The sequence below is a fragment of the Dendropsophus ebraccatus genome, chromosome 13, assembly GCF_027789765.1.
Source record: "Dendropsophus ebraccatus isolate aDenEbr1 chromosome 13, aDenEbr1.pat, whole genome shotgun sequence".
In the NCBI taxonomy this organism is placed as follows: Eukaryota; Metazoa; Chordata; class Amphibia; order Anura; family Hylidae; genus Dendropsophus; species Dendropsophus ebraccatus.
The window spans coordinates 17,354,567-17,380,831 of NC_091466.1; the positions used below are offsets into that span (position 1 = coordinate 17,354,567).

Consider the following 26,265-nt stretch of genomic DNA (forward strand, 5'->3'; position numbering starts at 1 on the left):
AACGCTGTCACCCACAGTGCCCAATAACGCTGTCAGCCACAGTGCCCAATAACGCTGTCAGCCACAGTGCCCAATAACGCTGTCAGCCACAGTGCCCAATAACGCTGTCAGCCACAGTGCCCAATAACGCTGTCAGCCACAGTGCCCAATAACGCTGTCAGCCACAGTGACTAATAACGATGTCAGGCACAGTACCCAATAACGCTGTCACCCACAGTGCCCAATAACGCTGTCAGGCACAGTGCCCAATAACTGTTACTGGTATGGCGCCTTGAATATCCTGTATATTATGTGATGTAGAGGTCTGCGGCCCACCTGGCATAGCTAAGCTGTGGGGATTGCAAAATCTGCAACCCATGCTGCTATCCCATGTGCCTTACTCATCTTATGTAAGTGAGCTTCAGACTACAGACCACTAGGTGGCAGCATCAGCTAAAATAGTAGCACCAAAAAAATCTAAAGAACCTAGTAACCTAAACCCCAAGTAACACTTGTGATGCGGAGATGTTCATTAAACGGTGCTGAGACGGTTCTCTGTTACCTGGATTTTCCATTATAAATCCATTGCCAAGCGTTGGGCATATGCCTTACTGTACACGTCCATACAACGGCTGTGTTCCTGCAGGTTTGGGACAAATTCTAGACACATGAATGTTATTAATCTGCACAAGTTTTGGCCTCACACCTGATTCTGCATTGCTGACATACCTGGCGTATACATTCCTCATACAGGCCGCACATTCCTGGTTAATAACCAATGTCATATTCAGGGTCTATGTTGCATCATGTTACCCGACGCTTTCATGTTTTAGTCTAGTTAAGAAATGAACCCATTGTTGTACAGCATACCGATAGAGTGTATATTTCTGATGGGTACATCCTTAACTCTTGTAACACCCATGATCACTAAAACCATGGTGTCCGCATGGCTGGGGTTGCCATGGATTGTAATACAGCTATATAGATTAGTCTAGGTGTTTGAGGCCCCCTTTACCATCCATCAAAGGGCATTGGTCAGTACCCCCCAAAAAACATTAAAAGAATCTCACATGTAATGGTATTAGTGAGATTTATTCGGGTCCTTACTCTATAGATCAAGGACGGCGAACCTTCAGCCCTCCAGCTGTTGCAAAACTGCAATTCCCATCATGCCTGGGCAGCCGAAGCTTTAGCTTCGGCTGCCCAGGCATGATGGGAATTGTAGTTTTGCAACAGCTGAAGGTTCCCCATCCCTGATCTATAGACTATAGACCATTGTAGTGATTTGGACCACCAGTGTTCCGAGACAACAGCACATGGGATACTGGAATTAAAGTGATACCTTTCATATATCTGTCTGTGCTTCCAGAACATAGAAAAATGCAAAGAGGCGATCCCAAGCTCCTGAACCGCTCATGGCTCCTCGCTCCCATTCTTATTCTGTATCAAGCAACCAGGTAAAGGGATAGGAGCGAGGAGGTGTCACAGTCCTCAGCACTTCTGATGGAGATAAAAAGCATTTTGGGAGCACAGATGGATCCCACTAACAATACTACAATACCAGACACATTCCATAGTCACATGTGGTGCCATAAAGCAAAAAAGAAAGGAAAAAGGGGAATGTATGATAAACATGTGCACACCAAATTACTGAAACAAAGTAACAAAGTTTATTAGGCAGACAGCGCAAAAAGCATAAAAACATGAAGCACTACACTTTATGGGACAGAGTGTACACCCCACTAGAAAAGGATGAAATAGATCCACAAAGTGAGGGCCGGGTATATAGAAATATAGAAGAAAATAATGGTAAAGGTACAACAATAAAGTACAGTGCATAGATACAGAACAATAACTCTACTATACAACCTATATAATACCAGACCCGTTCCGCTAGTGGAGTGAACATACTCAATGTGGTGCTGTGGCCTTACTGCAGAGGGGCATGTATACAGTATGGGAGGCCTTACTGCAGAGGGAAGGAGATATACAGTATGGGAGGCCTTTCTGCAGAGGGGCATGTATACAGTATGGGAGGCCTTACTGCAGAGGGAAGGAGATATACAGTATGGGAGGCCTTTCTGCAGAGGGGCATGTATACAATATAGGGGAAGAACTACAGGGGGGAGGTATACAGTATGGAGGCCTAACTACAGGGGAACGTGCGGTATAGGAGCCAGTAAGGGCATACAGTATGGCAGCTAACTACCATATATAGAGTGGGGCTATAAAAATGATCCCTAGCCATTTTGTCAGGGAAAAAAAAAATCATATGTGGTGACCCCCAGAGGTGTTATGGCGGAGGTGCGGCCGGTCACTTGCTAGATGGTGAAGTGTGACGCCACTCCGATGGTGGTTGGCCAAGATACAGCCAGGCCCAGTGATGTTGTGTCTTGACGCCAGTGCCGGTTGGGCACACAGGTATGGTGGCACACCTGTTTTTAGTTTAAAGGGCCAGTTGTACCTCGTTCCCCTGTGGTCGGTGACCTGCTGGGCTGCTGAGGGGTCCCTTGGGATGTTGTCATGGTGGGCCGGAGTGGTGTAGTGACCCTCCCGGATTACAGGATCCAGATCTGTGATAGAAGTATAGCGAAGAGTACAGTTCAGGGAAGAAACAGAGTGCTGCACCTCACACCTATGGCTGATACTAGTGCCGCTTGGCTAAATAAAAAACACATCAGAATTTTGTGTATGAATTGATCAAGCCATACTGCCCCATGTACCTCGTGCCGGTATCTGATACACATGGGTCCCTACACTAAGTCCACACCGTGCCAGTCAGTGGCCACCAACCCCGCAGGCGCGCACAGCCAGGGAACGGGGGCCATGGGACGGCCCTGCGACCCCCATGCCACAGGACCAGACCCCAAAAACACCACACCAGAACCCGGCCAGCACCGCCGGCGGAGAAGGTCGCCCCCAAGCAGCACAAGTCTGGATAAGGTATTGCGCTCACCATAGCTGCAGCAAACAGAATGGGAAAAAACAGGAGGGATTAAAACCATGTGCACTCAGGTGTCTCCTGCTAATTGCGGTCATGTGGGTCTTACCAGGAGGAGTGCAATACACGGAGAAAAGAGAGAAACAAAATGCGGTTCAGGGAAGAAACAGAGTGCTGCACCTCACACCTATGGCTGATACTAGTGCCGCTTGGCTAAATAAAAAACACATCAGAATTTTGTGTATGAATTGATCAAGCCATACTGCCCCATGTACCTCGTGCCGGTATCTGATACACATGGGTCCCTACACTAAGTCCACACCGTGCCAGTCAGTGGCCACCAACCCCGCAGGCGCGCACAGCCAGGGAACGGGGGCCATGGGACGGCCCTGCGACCCCCATGCCACAGGACCAGACCCCAAAAACACCACACCAGAACCCGGCCAGCACCGCCGGCGGAGAAGGTCGCCCCCAAGCAGCACAAGCAGCGAAGAGTACAGTCGTGCTGATTGGGTTGTGTGCTGAGAGAGTCGTAGAAGAATCAGAGGAGCAGAGAGGAGAATGTTGTGAAAGTCCCAACCCAAGTAGTAATGTGCTCTGCCGAGATATTGGAGGATGAGGTAGAAGAATACTGAAGAAGAAGAGAATACCTGTGCCCGTGTGACCTTTGGGTCTGCGCACCACCTTATGCCCACCAGTGTTGGGGGACCCATCCTAGAGGGTGACACAAGCCCCAGACCCTGTTACCTGGGATGAGCGGAATGCTGAGGGTTCCCTGCTGACAACCACACTGCGAGATAGAGTTCCTAGGCTCTTAAGAACTTTGCTCTATCCGGATCGTTTCCTAGTTTGTTTGCTATCTGTGGATTCTGTCCTGCACTGTGACTCTCCTAGTCCACGGCGTGGGTTGAGATTATCTCTGACGTGTCCTCTCCTGTGAGGGGTTTAACACTACATAGTGTTTAGTAAAGTGCTTGAGAAGAAACTGTTAGGTGCGTCTGGTCTAGCTTTCTCACCATACAGGAACCTGACTAAGGGCCCTATTCCACCGGACGATTATCGTTCAGATTATCGTTAAATCATTCGAATCTAAGCAATAATCGTTCGGTTGAAATGCAGTTAACGATTAACGACCGAATGAAAAATCGTTGATCGCTTTATAAGACCTGGACCTATTTTTATCGTTGCTCGTTCGCAAAACATTCGCAAATCGTTTGCATTAAGTAAGACATCGTTCGGTCGTTCGCAATAGATACGAACGCAATAGCGAATAAATAGCGAAGAAAAAACGATCGCAATTACGATCATAAGTAACGATTATCGTTCCATGGAAATGAGTGAACGTTTTCAGGTCTTTCACAATAGCGGTCGTTTGAGATCGTTATTCGTTAACGATTATGCAAACGATAATCGTCCGGTGGAATAGGGCCCTAGACCGCAACTGAGGTTGAGGGGACCTGGCAGAGGACCAGGGCCCAAAGGGGACCACTGTAGGGAGCGTTCTAGCTTGCGTCCTTCCACTACAGAGTCTAGAGACAAAAGACCTTTACATTTCCTCCAACTGTGTGACTTCCTATCTCCAGCATATCTAACATGTGCTGTGAGTGGGTGAAGAGTGCATAAGAAGAAGTAAAGTAAGAGATGATAGGACAGAAAAAGAAGATACTTACATAGGTTCACAGTTCCATGTGACACACAAATAAACAATAACCCTTTAACCGTGCAGCTGCTAAGTGCATATATCTATAAAAGCGACATCTAGTGGTGAAACTTTATCACTACTACATCACCACTGACTTAGAATAAGTACAGACTTTTGCGAAGGGTGTAACCAATAGCAACATGAGTGGTGGTACACCACACATATTTTCAGAGAAACATGATAGCTGATCAGTGAGGGGTCCAACCGCTGGGGTGGTGATCATGGGAATAGAGGACTGATGTCCTCCAAGTGAATGCAGCAGCGCTCCATGTGAACTCTGGACATAGATGAGTTCAGCACTCGGCAATGTTCGGAAGTCACAGACAATATAACTCCATTCACTTAGAGGACAACTGACCTCCGTTCTTGTGATTGGTCGGGGTCCCAGCAGTTAGACCCCCGTGATCAGCCGGTTGTCCCCTGTCCTGTGGATACTGGATAACATTTTATTTTTGAATAACCCCTTTAAGCGCTGAGCTCCCTGAGATCTGTACAGTGTACGCAGGTTTCCAGGCTGTGGCTTCAGCAAGTGTCTGATTTGGTTCTTTATCAAATTTCTTTCTTAACCTGCAGCTAAAATCCTCTAAATCCCTTTATATTGTAAAGCAGTATAGCACCAGTCTCCTCTATGGTTTCTCCCAGTAGAATTTGTCATGACTTTGGCAGCGGGGAGCGCGTGTAAGATCTTAAATCAGGCTGTTAGGTCTCCACAAGTCATTCTCCATGTCTTAGAGCAATCTCTTGGGATACATCTTTTACCAGTAAATCTTGGCTTTCTCAGGAAAATAAATGTCTGGATTTCATGCACTGTCTTTACCCGTCCCCTCTGTATCAGCTATGTGAACCTTTAGCATACTCCTGTAGAAAGGCACGCTGCTTAAGTCATGTCGTATTAAAGGGCTTGTCCTTTCTTAACAACCCACTTATAGATTTCAGCCGCTCCAATGATCAGCTGATCCCTCTGGGTCTTGCATGTTTGACCCCTGCTGATCAGTCATTGTTGCTGGGGGAGACTGGCCTGGAGGAAAAGCTGTATTACCTATGGATAAGCATGTGTGATCAAGCATGTAATACAGGGTAAAGGGAACCTGTCACATTTTTACTGCCCTAACCATGGGCTAGGCATGGGGAGAAGAGTCACGGCAATGGTTCTTCTTCTTGCACAGCTTGGCACAATTGGCTGGCGTTTCCCTATTTGTTTATAGGGAGAGATCTGAGTTGGGTGTGGAGAGACCATGGGGAGCTACCCTCAGACACTTCTCCCGATGCTTGTCTCTTTTATAACTATTTTTTCTCAGTAATGTCAGAGTGTTCTCAGTAAAACATAGGTCTCCTTTATTTCATTCATAGGTTCCCTTTAACTTTTTTCTATTGTGTCCCAATCTTAGCTACAGTGCCTCCCACAATACACAATGCACATCAGTGATGCCCCCACTACCATCAACGATGCCCCCACTACCTTTAGTGATGCCCCCACTACCATCAGTGATGCCCCCACTACATCAGTGACGCCCCCACTACCATCAATGATGCCCCCACTACCTTCAGTGATGCCCCCACTACCATCAACGATGCCCCCACTACATCAGTGATGCCCCCACTACATCAGTAATGCACCTGCTACCATCAACAATGCCCCCACTACCATCAGTGAGGGCACCACTACCATCAAAGATGCCCCCACTACCACGACACATTCCCTTTAAAGTGTCACTGTCGTTAGAAATAACTTTTGATATGTCATAGAGACATGCCAAAAGTTTTCATTGGTCCGAGTCTGAGTGTTCATACCTGTTCGGCTGAATGAGTGGGGAGAGGACCGTGCTGCAGCATATCCTCTCCCCACTCTGAATGAGAAAAAAGAGTCTGACATATATATCTCAGATGAATAAATCCATACATCCCTGTGCCATGTATATTCACCCCCCTGACTTGTATGCGGTTAGGTCATGTGAAAGGGTTAACTGCAGTTTAATAAATGTGTAACCCTATCCTCCCCGTCTTGGATGAGCAGCCTGACGCTGCGTCTCCTCCTCCTGGCCGTCTGGCACAGCAGATAACATGCACGCAGGGTTTTTTTGTAGTGGAGCCAGCTTTGGCTTAGTACCAGGCGGGAGCAAGGTTGCTGATCTCGCATGTGAATTAATTCTTCTCGGTTTTGTAAAATCACTCTTGGGTTGGGTTTCCCTTTTTCTTTTATACAAGATTCCTTGGAAAGACCTTTAAGCCGCTAGCTTTGACTTTATCCTTATAGAAAACCTTCGGTATGAGTTCTCTCCTTGAAAATTGGAGTCAGGTGACTAAAGTGAGTGCCCCATTGTGCTGTCCGAACGTCGATCTTTATCAGTATTCCAAAACAGCATTCCATACGTTCCTGAAGGGGGGGGGTACAGTATCCTACCTGCAGATGCTGTATGTTATAAAAGATAGATTCAATGCACATCTGTTTCCTCCACGTCTCGGCCCAAATCATGTACAGAGCCAGAGCTCACTTCTTTGTCACAAAATCAAAAAGTTAGCAAGAAAGTATTGGGCTCCGACTCCTGATCATTGAATTCAGGTTCCATTCAGCCCCATTGCCCCAAGTATATAAAATCCAGGACAATCCAGAATGGTTTGTTCTCTTCCTTTCAGTAAATATTACCTGTAACGTTGGGTGAGAGGCTTCGTTTCATGAAGACAACTCTTATGTAAGTGAAGCCTGACCAAAGATCAGCTGATCGCTGCAGGTCCTGCTTTAGAAATCCCATTGATCGCCTTTTATTACAGATCGTTGGTGCTCCAAGATCACATATCAGGTCATCGTGATGACTTTACCTAACTTAGGGTCCTTTTACATTGCCAGTCCACAGCCGCAACGAGCGCCGATCTGCAATTGGGACTTATTTGAAGTGCCTTTAGAAGGCGCGGTAAACTACATGACAGGGCCGCACAAACAATCACTGCATTGTTAGTTGGCTATTAACATTCATTGTTATCGTCCGCACGTCTCCTGTTTACACAGAGAGATGTGCTGCTAGTAACGATAAATTTTAGCGCAGCACAAAAGATGAGACCAGCCGACGAGCAGACGTTTTCCTGATCACTTGCACTTTTACACATGTAAAATGGGCCCTATGGGCCCTTAGGCCCCATGTACATTACAATCCCTGCTTGTTATAGGCTTCGTTTGACATTAAGCTGATGTTTGTCCATGTTGGACACATCCCTGAGATCAGCTGTAATGTGTCAGTAACTGTACAATTTCCCTGCAGCACTCCCACAGGAAAAATGAAGCATTACACAGTGCCCATTCAAGTCAATAGGTTGTGTAATACAGCAGAGAACAGGTCCTCCAGGTAAAAAAACACTCTGTATCTGTTCTCCATTTTGTCTGAGAGGGGAGAGTCCTGAGCAGGAGACCCCCATCCACTAAGGATGACATGTAGTCAACCCCCCAAAAACTATTTACTGTCATTAAATAGGGTGTCCTGATTATATAAGTTCTTACAGTGCCTTGACCCCCCCTCCCCCTTCATTTCCAAGATATGTTGGTTTATAGTTTGTCTGACAAATAGTAAGATGGGTGTAAGAATATCATGTGAAGGGTGTGTTTATACAGTAAGACAGCGTGAGGGCCTAATACACCTCCCTGAGGGGCCTATTGCACGGAGCGATAATGGGCTGAATTGGCCCAATCGGACGACTGACGATTCCACAAGCACCATACATTACCTAAGCATGTTGCAGGGCTTCTCCTGCGCTCCTTCTTCCTCCCGGTCCCGCGCGCAGCAGCAGCTTTGGTGCGGCCTGTCTTAGCTGACAGACCGCTCAGCCAATCACTGGCCAGGACCACCGCAGCCAGTGATTGGCTGAGCGGTCTGTCAGCTCATACAGGCCGCACCAAAGCTGCTGCTGCGTGCGGGACTGGGGGGAAGAGGATCGCAGGAGAAGACCTGCAACATGCTTAGGTAATGTATGGTGTTTAACAAGGGCTGCAAAGAATAGGCCTAGTAAACTAATGCCGATCTAGCAGATCAGCGCCCGTTTACATTATTGATCGGGCCCTGGTCGGCCCGTAGAATAGGACCCTGACGGTAGAATCCCACTCATCAGTCATTCAAATTAAGATTACGCCCATCTGACTATTACCTGATCAGATGAACTATAAACTGAGGGCAACATTACGTTTTTGAGACATGTTGCCAGTATACAGTATGTAGGGATAGCAACATCATGGATTTCCATCATATACCACAACATGCTAAAGGCACACCCATTGTTAATAGTTCAACCTAATGCTGCGTTTACACAGACAGATTTATCTGACAGATTTTTGAAACCAAAGCTAGAAATGGATTAGAAAAAAGGAGAAATCTCAGTGTTTCCTTTATGACCTGTTCTTTGTTCATAGTCTGTTCCTGGTTTTGGCTTCAAAAATCTGTCAGATAAATCTGTCTGTGTAAACGCACCAACAGTGAGGCTGATTTACTAATGTGTTCCCGGCAGCGAATTGTCAGGTTTTTGTCCATTTTCCCTGATGGTTTAGTGTTCCGACACATTTACTAAAGATGTGCGTCATAATTTTCCCAAAAACATGACAAACCCATAATTTTTGCCTCAAATCTTGCCAAGGGGGTGGGTTGCAGGTGTGTCCTTAAAAAAAACAAAAAAAAAAAAACACACCCGACAGATTAGTAAGCAAACCATTTTTTGGATGGGTTTTCTATACTAAAGGCCAGCCACCTCTAGAGTGGTGGGATGGTCAGGCCGGGTTTTATTCTGTGAACCCCTCCAGAGTTACTTAGGGTCACATTAAAGTGTCACTGTCGTATTTTTTTTATTTTTTATTTTTGCAGAAATCAATAGTCCAGGCGATTTAAAGAAACTTTGTAATTGGGTTTATTAGGCAAATATGCCATTATCTGCATTCAAAAAGACTTTCCTCAGGTCTCCCCCTCCCTCTTCTCTCTCATTCACTGCTCATTATCAGGAAATCTCGACTCTTTTACATCAGTCGAGCCCTGTGTAACCTATGGAGAGGGAAGGGGGGAGGAGGGAGATTAGTCGGCATCAGAGAGCAGAGAACAAAGCATTACACAGTTGGAGCTGTATGAAAGCCGGTATTCGGAGGTCAGAGAGGTCAGTGCTGACTTCAGAGGAGATAGCCCGGTGATGTAGCTGTAAATTAACTCTTTGTTGTCCTGTTTTGGTGCCTCATCTCCCTCAACCCCGCCCCTCTCCATAAGAGAACCATGAAGACAGGGGGGAGAGCTTCAAACTGCTTTTTCATTATAAAAAAATACATTTTTTCGGCTAATAAATCCAATTACAAAGTTTCTTAAAATCGCCTGTACTATTGATTTCTGGTAAAAAAAAAAAACTTAAACGACAGTGACACTTTAATGAATTTGACGTTAAAAAAGAACCAAAACAGGCACAACCAAAAGCATAACAGCTTAAAATTGACTCCTTGGTAGTAAATGAGGCCCGGTGTACCTATTTTTTTTTTTCTTTTTGTGGGACTTTGTAAAAAAATCCTGCAAAATAGTCCATACATTCAGAAAACAGACCAAGCATAGTACCTAGTAGACCACATGTAGCCTAATAATGTCAGTGAGCGTGTCACTTTTAGGCCAGGATATATACAGGAACACTCAATGTATATCAGCGACTTGGCCCGAAAACATGACGTGGATGGGGTTTAGTGCTGTGAGTAGTAACACATGCCATGTTTCCCCTGGCATCACATTGACTTATGTATCCCAAACACCACTTCACTTTCTATCCAAGGGATCATTTGGAGATGTGGAAAGTCAATTATTAACCCAACGTATGTAAAGGGAATAGGCAGTGGCCATGTGCGGATACTTGCAGCTTTGTTTGTATGGAGAAGCATCCAGAAATCATTAGAGGGACTTTGCCTTTCGCACAGCGGTAGACTTTGTGTATATTGACCAGTAGGTGTTTACAGTCCTTTACAACCCTAGTCTTCATTGCCAAGGAAAAGTAGGGTGTCTGACATTTTTTGGCCTGTACTTAGTTTATTTTTCCATTGACATGTGCGTTCAAATGGCCCTCAGAGCCATTCCGTCCTGTACCACCTGTTTTATGTGCTTGTTCCCACAAGTCAGCAGTTGTTTAACTTTCCTATGGACCTTCCCACCAGCGCCTTCTTAGGCCTCGGTCTTAAGAGTTAGGAAAACTTAAATTGCATTGTCTTTGGCGCTCCTTTTTGGAAATGTATGCTCTATATAAGTTCATTTCTTCTGAATTGTTTACATAAAAAATACCTCCTACTCTTCCTTCGTAGGAGTTATCCAACATTAAAAAAACATGGCCACTTTCTTCCAGAGACATGACTTTTATCTCCAGTCCAGGTGTGGTTTCCAATTAAAGGGAATCTGCCACCTAAAATTTCTTTTGCCGAGTCAGATAATAAAACTCTTTTTCTCTTATTCTAATTTGTTTTTATTTATTTTTTTTACTGTATTTTTTTTATTTCCTTTTTTGTACATTGGTATGGGGGCAGCCATCTTGCCTGAGCTGTTTTTAACAGCATTTAGTGACATACTTTATGGCAAGACTCATGGACATAGACTACAATAGACAGACTCTGTCCCCTTGAGATGAATGTGAAGCATTACTGGGCGTGTTTTGTGACCTTTAAAGTGGTTATTTTACAGGAGCTGCTATTGTCTACAATGCTGTAAAGATTAATTTACAGCAGCCTTCTCTTATCACCACAGATATAACAGGAAGTCTCAGCTTAGTTTTAGCCCCAGTGGTGAAAATTAAAACTGTAAGATATGAGGATTATTTTATAATATAGATAAAAAAATTGAAAGTTAGCAAAAATATCACCAAGAATTCTTAAAAAAATATGTTGAACATAAAAACATGATGTAATCAATAAGTCATTTTCAGATGACACATTCCCTTTAAGCTTTATTCACTTCAATGCAAAACCCAAACCCCACCCAAACTGGAGACAAGAGTGGTGCTGTTTCAGGAAGAAAGTGCCCATGTTTTTCTAATGCTGGATTACTCTTTAAAGTGACACTGTCACCCCCTTTATCCATTCTGTCTGAGAGGTGAGAACCCTGAGCAGGAGACTGTTTGAATGTTTTGCCTATTCATTGTTCTCTTATTAGTGAGAATTATTACAATTATTATCACTTTTCTCTTTTGTTCAGCAGACACCATTGTCTTCGAGAAAATGTTTCCTCCTTTGTTTTCCACGCAACTTCCTCTTGAAGACTGTGTTGAGGACCTGGAAGACTTGCAAGGTACACTGGAACATTGAATAGCTGTGCAGTGCCTACTGCGTAACGTAAAGAGGTACTCCGGCAAAAACAAACTCTATCAAATCTTTTGGTGTCAGAAAGTTATATAGATTTATAATTTACTTTTGTTGTAAAATTTTAAGTCTCCCAGTACTGATCAGCTGCTGTATGCCCTGAGTGAAGTGGTGTATTTTCTCCATTCTGACACAGTGCTCTCTGCTGCCACCCCTGTCCATGACAGGAACTGCCCGGAGGAGAAGAGGCTTTTCTGGTGATTTGCTTCTGCTCTGGACACTTCCTGACATGGACAGAGATGGCAGCAGAGAGCACTGTGTCAGAATGGAAAGAATATACCACTTCCTGCAGGACATACAGCAGCTAATAGACTTCAGATTTCTGATGTCGGGAAAATACCCGACCCAGCTGATGGATTGTCCTTTGTGGGTTGTGATGTCCCTTGAGATCCAGGAGCCCGGAGGGAGTCCCGGAGCAGTGGCAGTAAGTAGTGCTTGTATATTATGTTTCTCCCTTCCCCTGTCTGCTGGAAAATTAGGATTTTTGCCTCACTTCTCCTTTAAATAAAAGTAATTTACAAATCTATATAACTTTGTGACACCAGTTGAGTTGAAAGAATATATGTTTTGCTGGAGTACCCCTTTAAGTCTGTATGGAAATAACAGCTCACCACTATATAGGCATCCATCAGCCTCAGGTGCATAGACCAGCCGTAGCTACAGCAGCTCAGGAAACAAGTACAGGGAATGACCATCGTATTCAGAACATTTGGTTCATGGTTTAAAAACTTCTTTTTATTAGATACGCTTTAATGGTGCGTTCACACCTACAGGATCTGCAGCTGATTTTCTGCAGCAGATTTCATTTAAATAACTGAACACAGCATCAAATCTGCTGCAGATCCTGTAGGTGTGAACGCACCCTAAAAAAAACATCTGCGCTAAACTTTAAACATTTTTGGACGCATTTCAAGGTAAAATCTCTTTGCAAACACAACATCGAGTTCCTAGATCATACCTATTCTGATGCTTGCTTATTTTTTACATCCTGCTGCCATATAAGAAACCATAACAAACATTATATGCTTACCTCTCCACACTCCCCTGGTGTCCTGATGCGGTGTCCCCCACTGTTTGTAGCCATCGTTACTTCCAAGACGAGCTCATCTTGGGGGTGACAGCATGCTCAGTCAATCACTGACGGAGGCAGGACAGCGCCGCAGGCAGTTATTGGCTGAGCGTGCTGTCACCCCTGAGACAAGCTCGTTTTAGAAGTAACGGTGGCTACAGACAGTGGGGGACACCGCATCAGGACACCAGGGGAGTGTGGAGAGGTAAGCATATAATGTTTGTTATGTTTTCTTATATGGCAGCAAGATGTAAAAAATGTGTTCGCATCAGATGACCCCTTTAGTGTGCACTTTGTCTTGTTTTAGATCAGGCATGAGGAACCTTCGGCCCTCCAGCTGTTGCAAAACAGCAATTCCCATCATGCCTGGACAGCCAAAGCTAAAGCTTTTTCTGTCCAGGGATGATGGGAATTGTAGTTTTGCAACACCTGGAGAGCTGAAGGTTCCCCATGCCTGTTTTAGATGCAACCATGAAGGGCTTTATTACACAGCCAAGGCCCCCTATACAAGCGCTGATCATGTAACAGACCTACTATTAGGCTTGGTTACTGGGTAGCATGGTATGAATGCTGGATTATTTGTCCAGCCCTTTACTTTACATTTGTCAGCCACATGTCACCTATTACACAGGGTGACGCACTTCTGACGAATGAGAAGTTATTTCATAGGTTAAATCCATGCGATCAGCCAACAGAGGAGCGTTTGCTTGTGTGTCAGCTGAGTGGCGGGCCTATTATTAAGGACAATTGTTGGCCTGTTTGCCTGATAATCACCCCATGAAATAGATGATTTATTGTCTTTTTAGTCAAAAATACCAATCAAAAATATCTGATAAAAAAAGAACTAGATGTTTTTAGATAATGCCCCTGAAAAACATGTAGCTGTAGTGTGATAGCCTTCCATCCAGTGCATAGTATACATGCTTTATGTCATCTAGATAGCCGCACAGCATGTGTCCTTCCCATGTATTTACATAGTTATTCCAGTCATCTTGGCATCTGTGCTCGTAGGTAATGTTTCTGGCGCTGAAGCCGGTGACTTATTAAGCAGCAGCAGCAGCAAAAGATCAGATCACAGAAAGACACAGAGGAAAAACAGAGATCGTAAAGGAGTCAACTTCATCCACAGGAACATTGAGGTGTGTAAGTGATCTGTCCATTTCTTTTCAGTGCTGTTAGTTTTACTTTAAAGGGGTACTCCAGCGAAAATATATATATATTTTTTTCAAATCAACTGGTTCCAGAAAGTTATATGGATTTGTAATTCAATTCTATTTAAAAATCACAAGTATTCCCATACGTATCAGCTGCTGTATGCCCTGCAGGAAGTGGTATTTTCTTCCCAGTCTCTCTGCTGCCACATCTGTCCATGTCAGGAACTGTCCAGAGCAGGAGAGGTTTTCTATGAGGATTTGGACAGTTCCTGACATGGACAGAGGTGGCAGTAGAGAGCACTGTGTCAGACTGGAAAGAATACACCACTTCCTGCAGGACATACAACAGCTGGAAGACTGGAGATTTTTAAATAGAAGTAAATTACAAATCTCTATAACTTTTTGAAACCAGTTGATTTGAAAGAAAAAGATTTTCACCTGAGTACCCCTTTAAGGGGGGGATAATCCTAAACAGATCTGAACACTGCTAAGGTGAAAGGGCAAAGCCTTCAGACTCATCTCTGTAATACAGCACACGTGAATGAACGCTATTAGATGGGCCAATATAAGTATTTATCACAGGAATGGGCAACCTTCGCCCCTCCAGCTGTTGCAAAATTACAATTCCCATCATGTTTGGACAGACAAAGCTTTGCTGGAGGGTTGAAGGTTTCCCATCCCCAATTTATCACCTATTCACAGCAAAGGAAATAAAAGTACAATAGATGGGAGACCCCTGCCCATCAAGAGAATGTCATCCTGTGACTACCATACACTCACATTACTGCAGCTCCATCACTGTCTATGGATTCAAGCCTGATGTCCATTTAGCCCCATAGCAGTGAATGGAGCAATGATCATGCGAGTGTACTGCCGCCCCACAAGGGTCCATAATAACTTTTTTTGGATAGCTTGTAAAAACATCACTGGCATTGCCAACTAGTATCAGACTCAATGTACTTAATCATGACCTATTGTATAATAGAATATTGCACAATGTACATAATGTGAGGAAGAAGCAGACAATATGTATGCATCAAAAACCCCTCAAATAATATATAAAGCCAGGTCTGCTCAGATGAACATGCCGAGACGCATCCCGGCCACTTATTCTTCTTATCAGACCTGACTTTATATGTTATTTGAGGGTTTGCTGTACCCGCATTTAGTGACTGATGTATACATACAGTTTTCTGCTTTTTCCTTATATTAATGATTAGGTACCCCAAAGTGTCACTGTTGTTTAAATTTTTTTTTTTTTTTTGCAGAAATCAATAGTACAGGCGATTTTAAGAAACTTTGTAATTGGGTTTATTAGTCGAAAAATGCATTTTTATCATGAAAAAGCAGTTTAAAGCTCTCCCCCTGTCTTTGTTGTTCTCTATATAGACGGGAGGGGTGGAGGGAGATGAGGCACCAAAACAGGACAACAAAGGTTAATTTACAGCTACATCACCAGGCTCTGACCTCTCTGGCCTCTAAATACTGGCTTTCACACAGTTCCCGCTGTGTAAGCCTTTGTTTTCTGCTCTCTGCTGGCGACCAATCTCCCTCCTCCCCCCTCCCCTCTCCATAGAACAGACAGGGCCCGACTAATGTAAAAGAGTCGAGATTCCCTGATAATGAGCAGTGAATGAGAGAAAGGAGGGGGGGGGGGGGACCTGATGAAAGTCTTTTTGAATGCAGATAATGGCATATTTGCCCAATAAACCCAATTACAAAGTTTCTTAAAATTGCCAGGACTATTGATTTCTGCAAAAAAATAAAACAACAGTGACACTTTAAAGTGGAAGCCTGGTGTTGGATATTTTTTTCAAAACAGCCAGGGAGAAGGTGGGCGAACATAACAACATGCACCTACCTCCCCAGCTCCAGTGCTGGGGTCTGCTGTCACCCGCTCCAGTTCCCGGTCAGGAATTCCACCTTGACCGCTGACTGACTGGTGAGGTAGGTGCATGTTATGTACTCCCCGGCTCTTTTGAAAAACATGTCCGTCACTGGACTGGACCCTAATCATGGAATAATATAAGGAAAAAGCAAAAACCTGTATCAGGTCTGATCAGAAGAACAAAATACGTGGGATGTTTTTACATGTCTGATAAAAGTTAAAGCTTTTATGGAGTATTTTCCGGCGTATAAGACAATTTTTGAACGCCGAAAAATCAGTGTCAAGGTCGGGGGTCGTCTTATACGCCGTATGGGGTGACCACTATAGAAAAACAAATATTTAACTCACCTAGGGCCCGTTCCTGGCCTCCGCGCGCCTCCAGTACAGCAGGCAGAGCTTCGGGAGAATGAGAGAGGCTTCGGCAACTTCTCATTTTCCCGAAGCTCTCCCGGCAGCCGAGCATCTCCGAGCCTCTCTGATGAGACCCTCTGCTGCTAGGGAGAGGTTTGGCGATTTCCGTCTCCGGCGCAGGTAGTGTACGTCATACTGCCTGCGCCGGGAACGGTACCAGAGGCGTTCGGGCTGTGCAGGGCTGCGGTCAGGCAGGGGTTAACATTTTCCAACGTATAAGGCAAACCCCCTAACAATCTGCTTAAAAGTCAGGGGTCGTCTTATACGCCATTGCACCATTGCCATTACCCCATGCACCATGGTTTCTGTGTCTTTGCTGGACTCTCTAGGCGTTATGAGTCATATATCATACATATTCCTTATGGCACTGATGTAGGACAATAGGTTTTTAGTAATATATAATATTAAATATGTCCTCTTCCATTGACGTAGCTTACGGGGTTGAGAGGTGTCAGACCTGGGCCTAAGAGATAACAAAGGCCTCTCTGCCACTTGACACATGGTGGGTGGGGGCCCTGTTACAGATTTTGCATTGAGACCCTGCAGCTCCTAGTTACACCTCTGTGCTCCTCACAGAATAGCCCTAGTTGTTCCTTTATACTTGTTTTGCCCTGGTGCCATATATATCCTGCTAACCATGCTGAATGTATTACTATGGTAATGTGGCTGGAGTCTTCCATAGGAAACGAACAACTCCCTATAATTTGGCTTTCCCCACTGAGGTCATAGAGTTTTGCAGAACATATTGTAGACATTTCATAAAATGGGCTCTTATGGTAGAACAAGGTTGATCTATTATTAACACGAGTCTTCGCTCCTCAGACGGCAGGAAAAGATGTAGTAGAGACGTCCTATGTGTCAGAAGTGTTTGTGGAGCTGCTCAATGATTCCACACCCTGATCAAAGTTGTCGGGGAGCTAATCTGGTTAGCACTCCTGTTAAATGTGATGTAAAAGCTTGTTATGCTTGGCAGTGCCGGGTATGATCATCCGGATGAGGCCGGGCACTAATGAGATCTGACTCTTACTATTAAAGCTGGTGAAAGAGGCCGGGGCCCACGTTCTTCTTATGGATGACGAAAAGTTACGACTGGAGCAGCTGCTGGGGGATGTTCAAGATGGCTGTGGTGATGATGACATCATGGTGAGTCGTTTAAGTGCATCAATTTTTATTAAGTGCCATATTACGGCTTTTATAGAAATAACAGATCCAAGGCATTATTATCACTTCTCTATGGGGAACTTGTTCCACCATGTCATGATGGTGCGCTGGCACCCTGTAACTGAACCACAGCTGGGCCACTTGTCATGGAGGCAATCCGGGTGAAGACACGTCTAAGTCTGGAATATAGAAGTTATAGAATGGTTTATAATAATCCGCTCTGCATTCTGGGTAATGGAATAGAAGCACATGAAGCACAGAGACCTGCATTGTTTTAGATATGCAGATCTCAGTTGGGGAATATGTCAGGTGTTTAGGCAATGGTCAGCCGATGCATGGTCGGCACCCGCCGATTTTAGGTCCAAACCTAAACCAGTGATAATTGGAGTGGAGTGATAATTGGCCAAATTGGGCTGATCCAGCTGATTATCGCTCCATGTAATAGAGACAACGATCAGCCAAGGATCATTGTCATCGGCTTATCATTGTCTCTATTACACAAAGCCAGAATCGTCCGAATCGGCCCAATTTGGCCAATTATCACCACTCAACACTCCCAGTCTTCTTCCCTGTGCTCCACAGCATCCCGATCCCGGCCTGTGATTGGCTGAGAGGCCTGTTAGCTGACAGGTGGCTCGCACGCTGCAGCCGTCGGGACCAGGAAGCTGCAGAGCACAGGAGAGAAGAGCGGGGAGAGGTAAGGTGTCAGGGGTTTGGGCAAGGGCTGCATGGACATCGTTAACAATGTCCATGCAGCCCCTACTGCCTGATTAATGGCCCGTCTAAAAGGTCCGCTAGACAGGCGCCCATCTAGCAGATCGGTGCTTATTTACTAAAATGGTCGGGCCATAGTTGGCCCATGTAATGGGACCCTATGAATCCGCCAGTTCAGGTCAATAGGCCCAGGATTTGCATCCATAATACAAACCAAAGATAGGTCCATATCAGGCTCATCTGAAAGCGGCCCTATGTTGTAAAGAGTGAGTGTTGTTGCCGATGTAGGCACTGGTCGTACATGCTAGATACTGGATCGGCACCAGTTCACTTGACAACTATGAACCTCATATATTTACATGTCTGGGAGTGACGCCACTGCCAGACTCCTTTGAGACATTGTTACTTTTGGAAAAAAAAATGGATCAGACATGATGAAATCCTGAAAGTCTGATCCTTATGTTACCCCATAATCATATTGGGGTATTGGAGTTTACTGCAGTTACATTCAGTTTTTAATTAATTTAGGATATTCAGACCTTTGGTTATAGTTACTCTAAGGTTAATATAATAAAGTTTTATTTGGACTCTGATATGTATTGTGTTCATTTAGCCCCATAGGAGAGAATGGAGCGATGGTTACGCCAGTGCACTGCTGCCCCATTCATAGTGGGGACCTGGTGCCAGCTGTGTGCACAAATCCTAGCTGCATTGTATTTGTATTATAGGCCAGTGCCTGTCTTTGGCTCGTGCCTGGTGAAGGCTATACTCCAGAGTCCGGTGACCTCGATAGGCTGGCTCAGATAGAAGCACAATTACAGATGTTCTCCCGCACTGAAGACCCCGCTGTGTTGAGTGATCATGAACCTGAGATAGTCCTCCGAGAGTCACTACAGGTAAACTGCGTTCTGTCAAGAAAAGCCATGCTCGTTGGTGGGCTTCATGGTAGCAGTAACCAATATATAGCATTTTGACCAATCTCCTGATTTTATAATGAAAGATTCTCATAGCTCACCATCATCTATGTCAGGGGTGTCAAACTCGGGCCCTCCAGCTGTTTCAGAACTACAATTCTCATCATGTCTGGACAGCTAGAGCTAAAGCTTTAGCTGTCCAGGTATGATGGGATTTGTAGTTTTGAAACAGCTGGAAAGCCAGAGTTTGACACCTGTTATCAATGACATCAATAAGGGTGTGTTCACACTACGATTTTGCCATATATCTGAAAAGTAGGTGTTAAAAAAGTATGCATATTTGGTGAGTATGCATTTTTGGAAAAAGTTACCAAAACCATGGTAAGCTGTGCTTTGGCATCCTAGAAAAAAAGTGATGTATAGATGACAAAATGGAGTGCAACATATAATAATAAATAATAATAATAAATGTATTTGTATAGCGCCAACAGATTCCGCAGCGCTTTTTTTTTTTCTATGCATACAGTACAGAGGTGCGTAATACACAGTTAAATTAGAATAAATAAAAACATCATAATAGATAAAAATAACATAAAATACAAAGTATAAACATATGCTATTAAACCACTATAAACAGTAATGGAACAGTTGCTGTCTGATCCTTTTATATATAATCCAAAAGCAAAAAAAGTGATTGATATTTGGAGCCTTTGTCTTTCCCTACTTATGACCAAAAAGATGACCCCTCCCTGAACTACCCCTACACCTTTTTCCAATCAGTGAATTCTTTTCCAACGTGTTTCAAAATAGTCTTGCAGTTTCATCAAGGGATAAATGCTGACCAATACATATTATACCTAAAGACATAAATGGCAAATTAATAAATTAGTGCAGTGGCACTTTGTCTAGACTTTGACAACTAAAGCTAGCACTAAGGACTGTATTAGACAGCCTGATGCGCGCACTTATTGAGCCTCAAACACGGCTTGGGAATTGTGTGGCAAGGACATGGTTAGTTTTTATTATTTTCTTTATACCGATGTGGGAGTACCCCCTTAATCAGCCGTACATCAGATATTACACAGAGCGACTCGCGGCCAGCGGCCAATGATTTTTCAGCTTGTTTAAAGTCAGCCGACAATTGAACAGTGGCTGTCCAGGCATGATGGAAATTATAGTTTTGCAAGAGCTGGAGGGCCGAAGGTTCCCCATACCTGCTGTAAACCTCACGGACGTTCTTCTTTCACTTATATTGATCCGATCTGTACCAAGATAACAGGAATCTTCAATAGAGGCTTCAGTTGTGGACTCTAGGAAGTTATCACCCCCCAGAGCCCATAAACCAGGATGCGGATTGTTGTGGAAGTGTTAAATACCTAAGAGTCCTGCTTTATCCCAGCGCATAGTTTTCTCTGGAGCGGAGTAATACATAAAACATCAAATGCACAGCCCCCGACCTAGTCCTGCATGTAAAACTAATCCATGCAGATGTCTCGCTGGCAGACGCTGAGGATAATCGACTTGCACAGAAATTATAGTTAATTCTCCTCGCAGGAAGTAAACACGCCAAGCTCAAGTTATATTTAAAGCAATAATGTAAATCTTATGGGTGTCATTTTGTGGCGAATACAAGTGTTTCAGAAAAATGACAAAAACATACAATTAACCCTGGCCGCACGCTGCGTAATGTGAGACTTCCACGTTTAGCGGAGCCGATTTATGTCCGTGCGGTTCCTGGGACTTAAATAAAATTCTCATCAAAGGCGCAGATTATGTTCAATCGAGAGGACTGTACTTATATATTATGTCTGCCTTGTTTTCTAGCTCACTGCCTTTCCTTACCAACGTGTAATCTTAAAATTGTTAAAGACGAGCTACCCATGGTGTTTCAGAAATATAGCAGTAATTCCAGCTGTGCTCGGGCATGGCCTCATGGTGTCCACTGGGACCCCCACAAGCCCTAGTAGGAGTGAATGGAGCACTGGCTGTTGTTATAATCTTCATTCCATCCATTAGGTGACTGTTTTCCTTCAAGATCAGCGGGGGTCTCAGCGGTTGGATCCCCACCAATCCGCTTAGTATCCTGTGGATAGAGTATCACAGTGTTCCTGTCACTTCTCTCCATTTAGGATCGAATATCAGCAGTGACTTTGAGATGCGAAAAACAGCACCAGTTTGAATAGCATATAAAAAAAAAAATCCTGTGGACAAAATTCATGCAGAAGTGTTTTGCCTGTTCTAGGCAATGACCTCACAACATTTTTTTGGCCCCAAAATAAAAGCCCTTATTTCAAAACAAAATGACTAAAATGTGTGTGCTCTGATCACGTATACATAGGAGCAGTGACCATGTGACTGAAGCAGTGACACACAGCTGGGTGGCCGTCCGACTGCATGGGGTGCTTTGTCCCCGCTGACCCCTTATCCTTCACTACCTGTGGTGGGACCTAACCATTTTGTGTGTTTGACCTTCTGCTGTATTATTTATCTGTGCTTTTGTAGGTTTATACCATATACCAAGTGGTGGAGGGTTTGTATATTAAGTACTTTGCACTTACCTTAGCAGGGTTAGCATCAGGAGCTGATACCGGCTGGAGCACACTAAAGGCATCCCTGGTAATTGTGCCGGCCGATTGCTAGGGGCACATCGGTGGCTTTCCTAGCATCTCTCGCTGCCGCTGACCGGATGGCCCAGGTACTCTGTATTTGCTTTTATGCTGACTGGCGGCCAGCACCGCCAGTCAGCTCTGTCAGAGGGTTGGGGGCTGAGGTCTCTGCCCCAATCATGCTCTTGCCCTGAAACTCCAGCCTCCATAAGACTACCACCCCCATTATGCCTCATTTCTTTGAGTGTGACTAAGCGTTGTATCCTGATTGTTGTTCCCTGATTTTGGCTTGACTTTCCGACTATCCCCCTGACTTCTGATTTTGTACCGCGACGACCGATTCTGACCCGGCTTGTTGACTCTGAGATTATTGTGTTTGGTTTGTATTGTCTTATGTACAGTGATCAGTCTTCAGGTTGAGGCCGGCCTGCTAAGGAGCCGATCACACCAAGAGGAAGGGACAGCGGGTGCTTCAGGGCTTCACCTGTCCTGTATCTCTGGGTCCCAATCCTAACAGATTAGGGTACTTTTTAAATGTTTTTAACTTTGGCATGTTTTGCATATAGACTTCTTGTTACATGTCTGCCTTGTATCATCCTTCATAGGGATTTTTTGATGTCCAACCATTTATATACGCATGCATTTTTTTCTGTTGTGAAACTGATTTATCTGACAAATTTGTGAAGCCAAAGCCAGGAACAGACTATAAACAGGGAACAGTTCATAAAGAAAAGACTGAGATTCAGTTCAGTGTTTTGTTTTTAACCCTTTTAAACTTTTTATTTTCCACAGATTATAGACATTAAAAAACAGCTGTTTTATAGGATGAAGAGACCCAGTAAACATGGAGGATTTTTTTTATTTATAGCTCTAAACCAGAGATGGGGAACCTTCGGCGCTCCAGCTGTTGTCAAACTACAATTCCCATCATGCCTGGACGGCCAAAGCTAAAGCTGAAGGTTCCCCATTGTGGCTCTAAACCAGGGATGTAGAACCTTCAACCCTCCAGCTGTTGCCAAACTAAAATTCTCTAAAGCTTTGGGTGTCCAGGCATGATGGGAATTGTAGTTTGGCAACAGCTGGAGGGCCGTAGGTTCCCCATCCCTGCTCTAAACAGTCGAAAGCAAGGACCTTGTGCTTACCAGTTGTTTTTTTTCATTGAGTTCAGTAGAACTCAATATTAAAACATCATTTAGAATGTAAAGAGGCAAATGTGAGACCTTCTTCAGGTCCCAAGGCTGCAATTATGATAAGGGTCCGAATAATCGGAGACAGACTGGTTGCTTGGGCCTTACTGCCAAAAAGTCTGGCGTTGTTAAGCAATCTATCCATAGCAACTCCATTATCTTAAATGACAGATCTTTTAAGCCCAGGGTTGGATTGGCGTCATTGCGATGAATACATCTTGGCAGCCATCATCATTCCGTCCCTGGAGTAAGGCTGTTGTATTAATAAGATTTTTCAAAGCGTAAGAAGCTTTTACGTATTTGCCCGCTGTTGCAAGTTATGGCATGTGATGTACATTATCCATGTATCTGATATAGCAGCACATTGTATGTATTGCCTCCTATCATTTACATACAGTGTAATGAAGACCAGACTCCTATATGCTTTTCATTATATTGGAAGCATTAGTAAGGATCAGGTATCGTTGTTATTGATGCCCTTAAAATGCTGGCAGCTTTATTGATTCTTTCCAAATGGATAGGCATTTTACAGCGGGGCAATCTATTATGTGTGTCCAGCTATCTCACGGGTAATGGTAGGGACTTTATGGGAGGGAGGGGCCCACATTTCTATCTATACTCATATACTATACTTACAAATAATTGCTATGTCCCCTGCTTTGCTGGAGTCCGTAAATCATGAGATTAGTTTAACCCTGATTCTTAGTACTCGTAAAGAGCATGTACAGTAGTTATAAGGAGTGGGCCGACCTTTGGTGAACTTACTGGAGTATATTAAGGGAGTGTGTATATAGTAGTTATGAGCTTTCGGTGATCCCTTTTTTTTTCCCAGAAAAGGGTTGCTTAAAGGGGTAGTTCAGCAAAAAAAAAAAAAAAAAAAATTCTTTCAACTCAACTGCCAGAGATTTGTAATTTACTTTTATTAAAAAATCTTGTCTTCCAGTACTTACAGTACTATAATTTTTTTTTTACAATAACAATAACAATAAGTACATAACAAATTACCTCTTATTAGGACCCCCAGCATTTAGCTAACTATTGGAAAGCCAGTCAGTGAAAGTTCAGTTTTCCTGCAGCACCTCTGCAGGAGACTGTAAGCATTACACAGTAACATTCAAATCAATGGGCTGTCTGTTTAACATAGGACTGGACAGGTCCTCCAGAGCAGGAGACACTCTTTGTAGCTGCTCTGTATTGTGTACAATCCTGGACATACTTTATTATATGACTCAGCAGTGTTAGGCAGCTGCTGCCATGTATGAATATAGGGTGCATTAGAAGATGCCTAGATACTCGTGGGGAGAATAAAACTTTGCACATGGACAGAACCCAACCCCCCTCAGGTGATTAAAATGAAAAGTTTTTATTTTAAAGGAGAAGTCTGGATGTTTTTTTTTTTTTTTTGGCAGGGGAGGAATTAATAAGGAACAACTAGTTACCTCGAATTGCCATGCCAGAAGGTCCAGGGCCCCCGCTGGAAGTTGTGATGACGTTAGGACTCAGGGGGAAAATGCCCGACCCGGCTGATGGACTGGCCGCTCAGCCAATCGGTGACTGGAGTAGCGTCCCGCCCCATTTACTGACTGGCTGAGCGGGCTGTCCATCAGTTGTGATATGTGCAGCGCTGGAGATGGACAGGCATGGGAACGGAAGGAAAACTGTTGCCAAGGGGTGCCTCCCAGTGAGGACATCCCCCACTTTAAGTCCTACATGGTTGCGAGCATTGGGACACAAATAGGGAAATACCAGTGTGGCCCCTTGTATTACCACCCTGGTGTTTCCCTATTTATGTTCCAATACATGCAACAAAGTTGGACTTAAGGGGCTACGTATCAGGGTGGTTTGGTGATCTCCCCACTAGGAGGCACCCTCTTGGCAACAGGCTTCCTTCCCTGGAGGGATATCTGGCTATTCCTGTGTTTTGAGATTTGCAACTGAGGCTCCACGGACGCTTTTCTTTGCATATTCAAATTTTATAAGAGGCAATGTATCAATGGAGATTCTTGAATAAATACTTCATTGGATTTTTTTTCGCTAATCTCCCTGAGCTCAGTGATTGTTGTGTTTCGTTGCTCTTCAAAAAATAGTTGCGGCCCGGACTTCTCTTTAACCCCTTAGTGACCGCCGATACGGCTTTTTACGGCGGTCACTAAGGGTCCTTATTCTGCTGCCATCAGCTTTTTACGGCGATGGCAGAGAATAAGGCTGCGGGGCCGGGACGGCCCCCACCCCATCCCCCCGGCTACCGGAGGTAGCTGAGGGGTTGGGGCAGTGTGTGGGGTCCGTCCCGGCCCCCCCCCCTAACCGACGATCGCCGCTATTAACGTTATCGCGGCGGCCGTCGGTAAAGGGGATTACCGGTGCTGCCGCCGCCTTTCATCTCCCCCCGCCGTGAATCTACGGTGGGGGGAGATGAAATAAGTGTCCCCCAGACCTCAGATCAGCCCCCCCTAGTAGGGCGATCACTAAGCCCCCTCCCCCGGCGGCCATCATTTCCAAGATGGCCGCCGCCATCGCTGTGAACCGACTAATGTCGGTTCACAGCGATGGAATAGTTAAAATGAATGAAAACCCCATGCTCTCCGCCACCGGAGGTAGCGGAGAGCATGGGGCAGTCATCAGGGACCCCCCTGTTGGGTCCCGGTACAAGCGATCAGCGGTATGTACTATATACCGCTGATCGCTTGTACCATGTGCTCCTGGCACTTTTTATCCCCTGTCACCATGAATGATTGGTGACAGGGGATAAAAAGTGATGTCCCCCCACCCCCCAAGTCGCCCCCCACCCCCCCTGTCACCCCCATCCCCCAGTCACCCCCCCTTCCCCATATACTCACCTGATCCTGGAGCTCCTTCCTCCTCGACGTCCTGGCTGGTTATGAAGTGCGCATGCGCTTCACAACCAGCCAACTCTGAAAATTTAAAGTGACAGAGACCAATTTGGTCTCTGTCACTGAACTATGATTACTGAGATAGAAAATATCACAGTAATCATAGTAATACAGTGAAAATGAATATGTAAAGTACAAAAAGTGACAAACATACAAAAAAATAAAACACACACTTTTTATTATAGTAATAATTGCAGTTTACTCCCAAATTACCCCTAACCCCTCCCCAGATTACCCGTAACCACCGCACGTTGCCCGTAACCACCGCACGTTGCCCGTAACCACCGCACGTTGCCCGTAACCATCGCA

The 26,265-nt window shown here is 44.6% G+C and overlaps 1 protein-coding gene across 5 annotated transcripts in view; it reads left to right on the top strand.

Annotated features, from left to right (window-relative positions):
• FSIP1 (fibrous sheath interacting protein 1) overlaps positions 1 to 26,265 on the top strand; it is a 197,749-nt gene that overhangs the window by 18,489 nt on the left and 152,995 nt on the right. For 3 of the 5 annotated variants that reach the window (XM_069950470.1, XM_069950472.1, XM_069950469.1), the window contains exons 7-10: positions 11,798 to 11,890; positions 14,042 to 14,169; positions 17,519 to 17,626; positions 19,087 to 19,254. In XM_069950470.1, coding sequence (XP_069806571.1) covers positions 11,798 to 11,890; positions 14,042 to 14,169; positions 17,519 to 17,626; positions 19,087 to 19,254 — 497 coding nt within the window. Of the gene's footprint in view, positions 1 to 11,797; positions 11,891 to 14,041; positions 14,170 to 17,518; positions 17,627 to 19,086; positions 19,255 to 21,835; positions 21,958 to 26,265 lie in introns of those variants that run through there. The other 2 variants (XM_069950473.1, XM_069950471.1) reach the window with 2 other exon arrangements.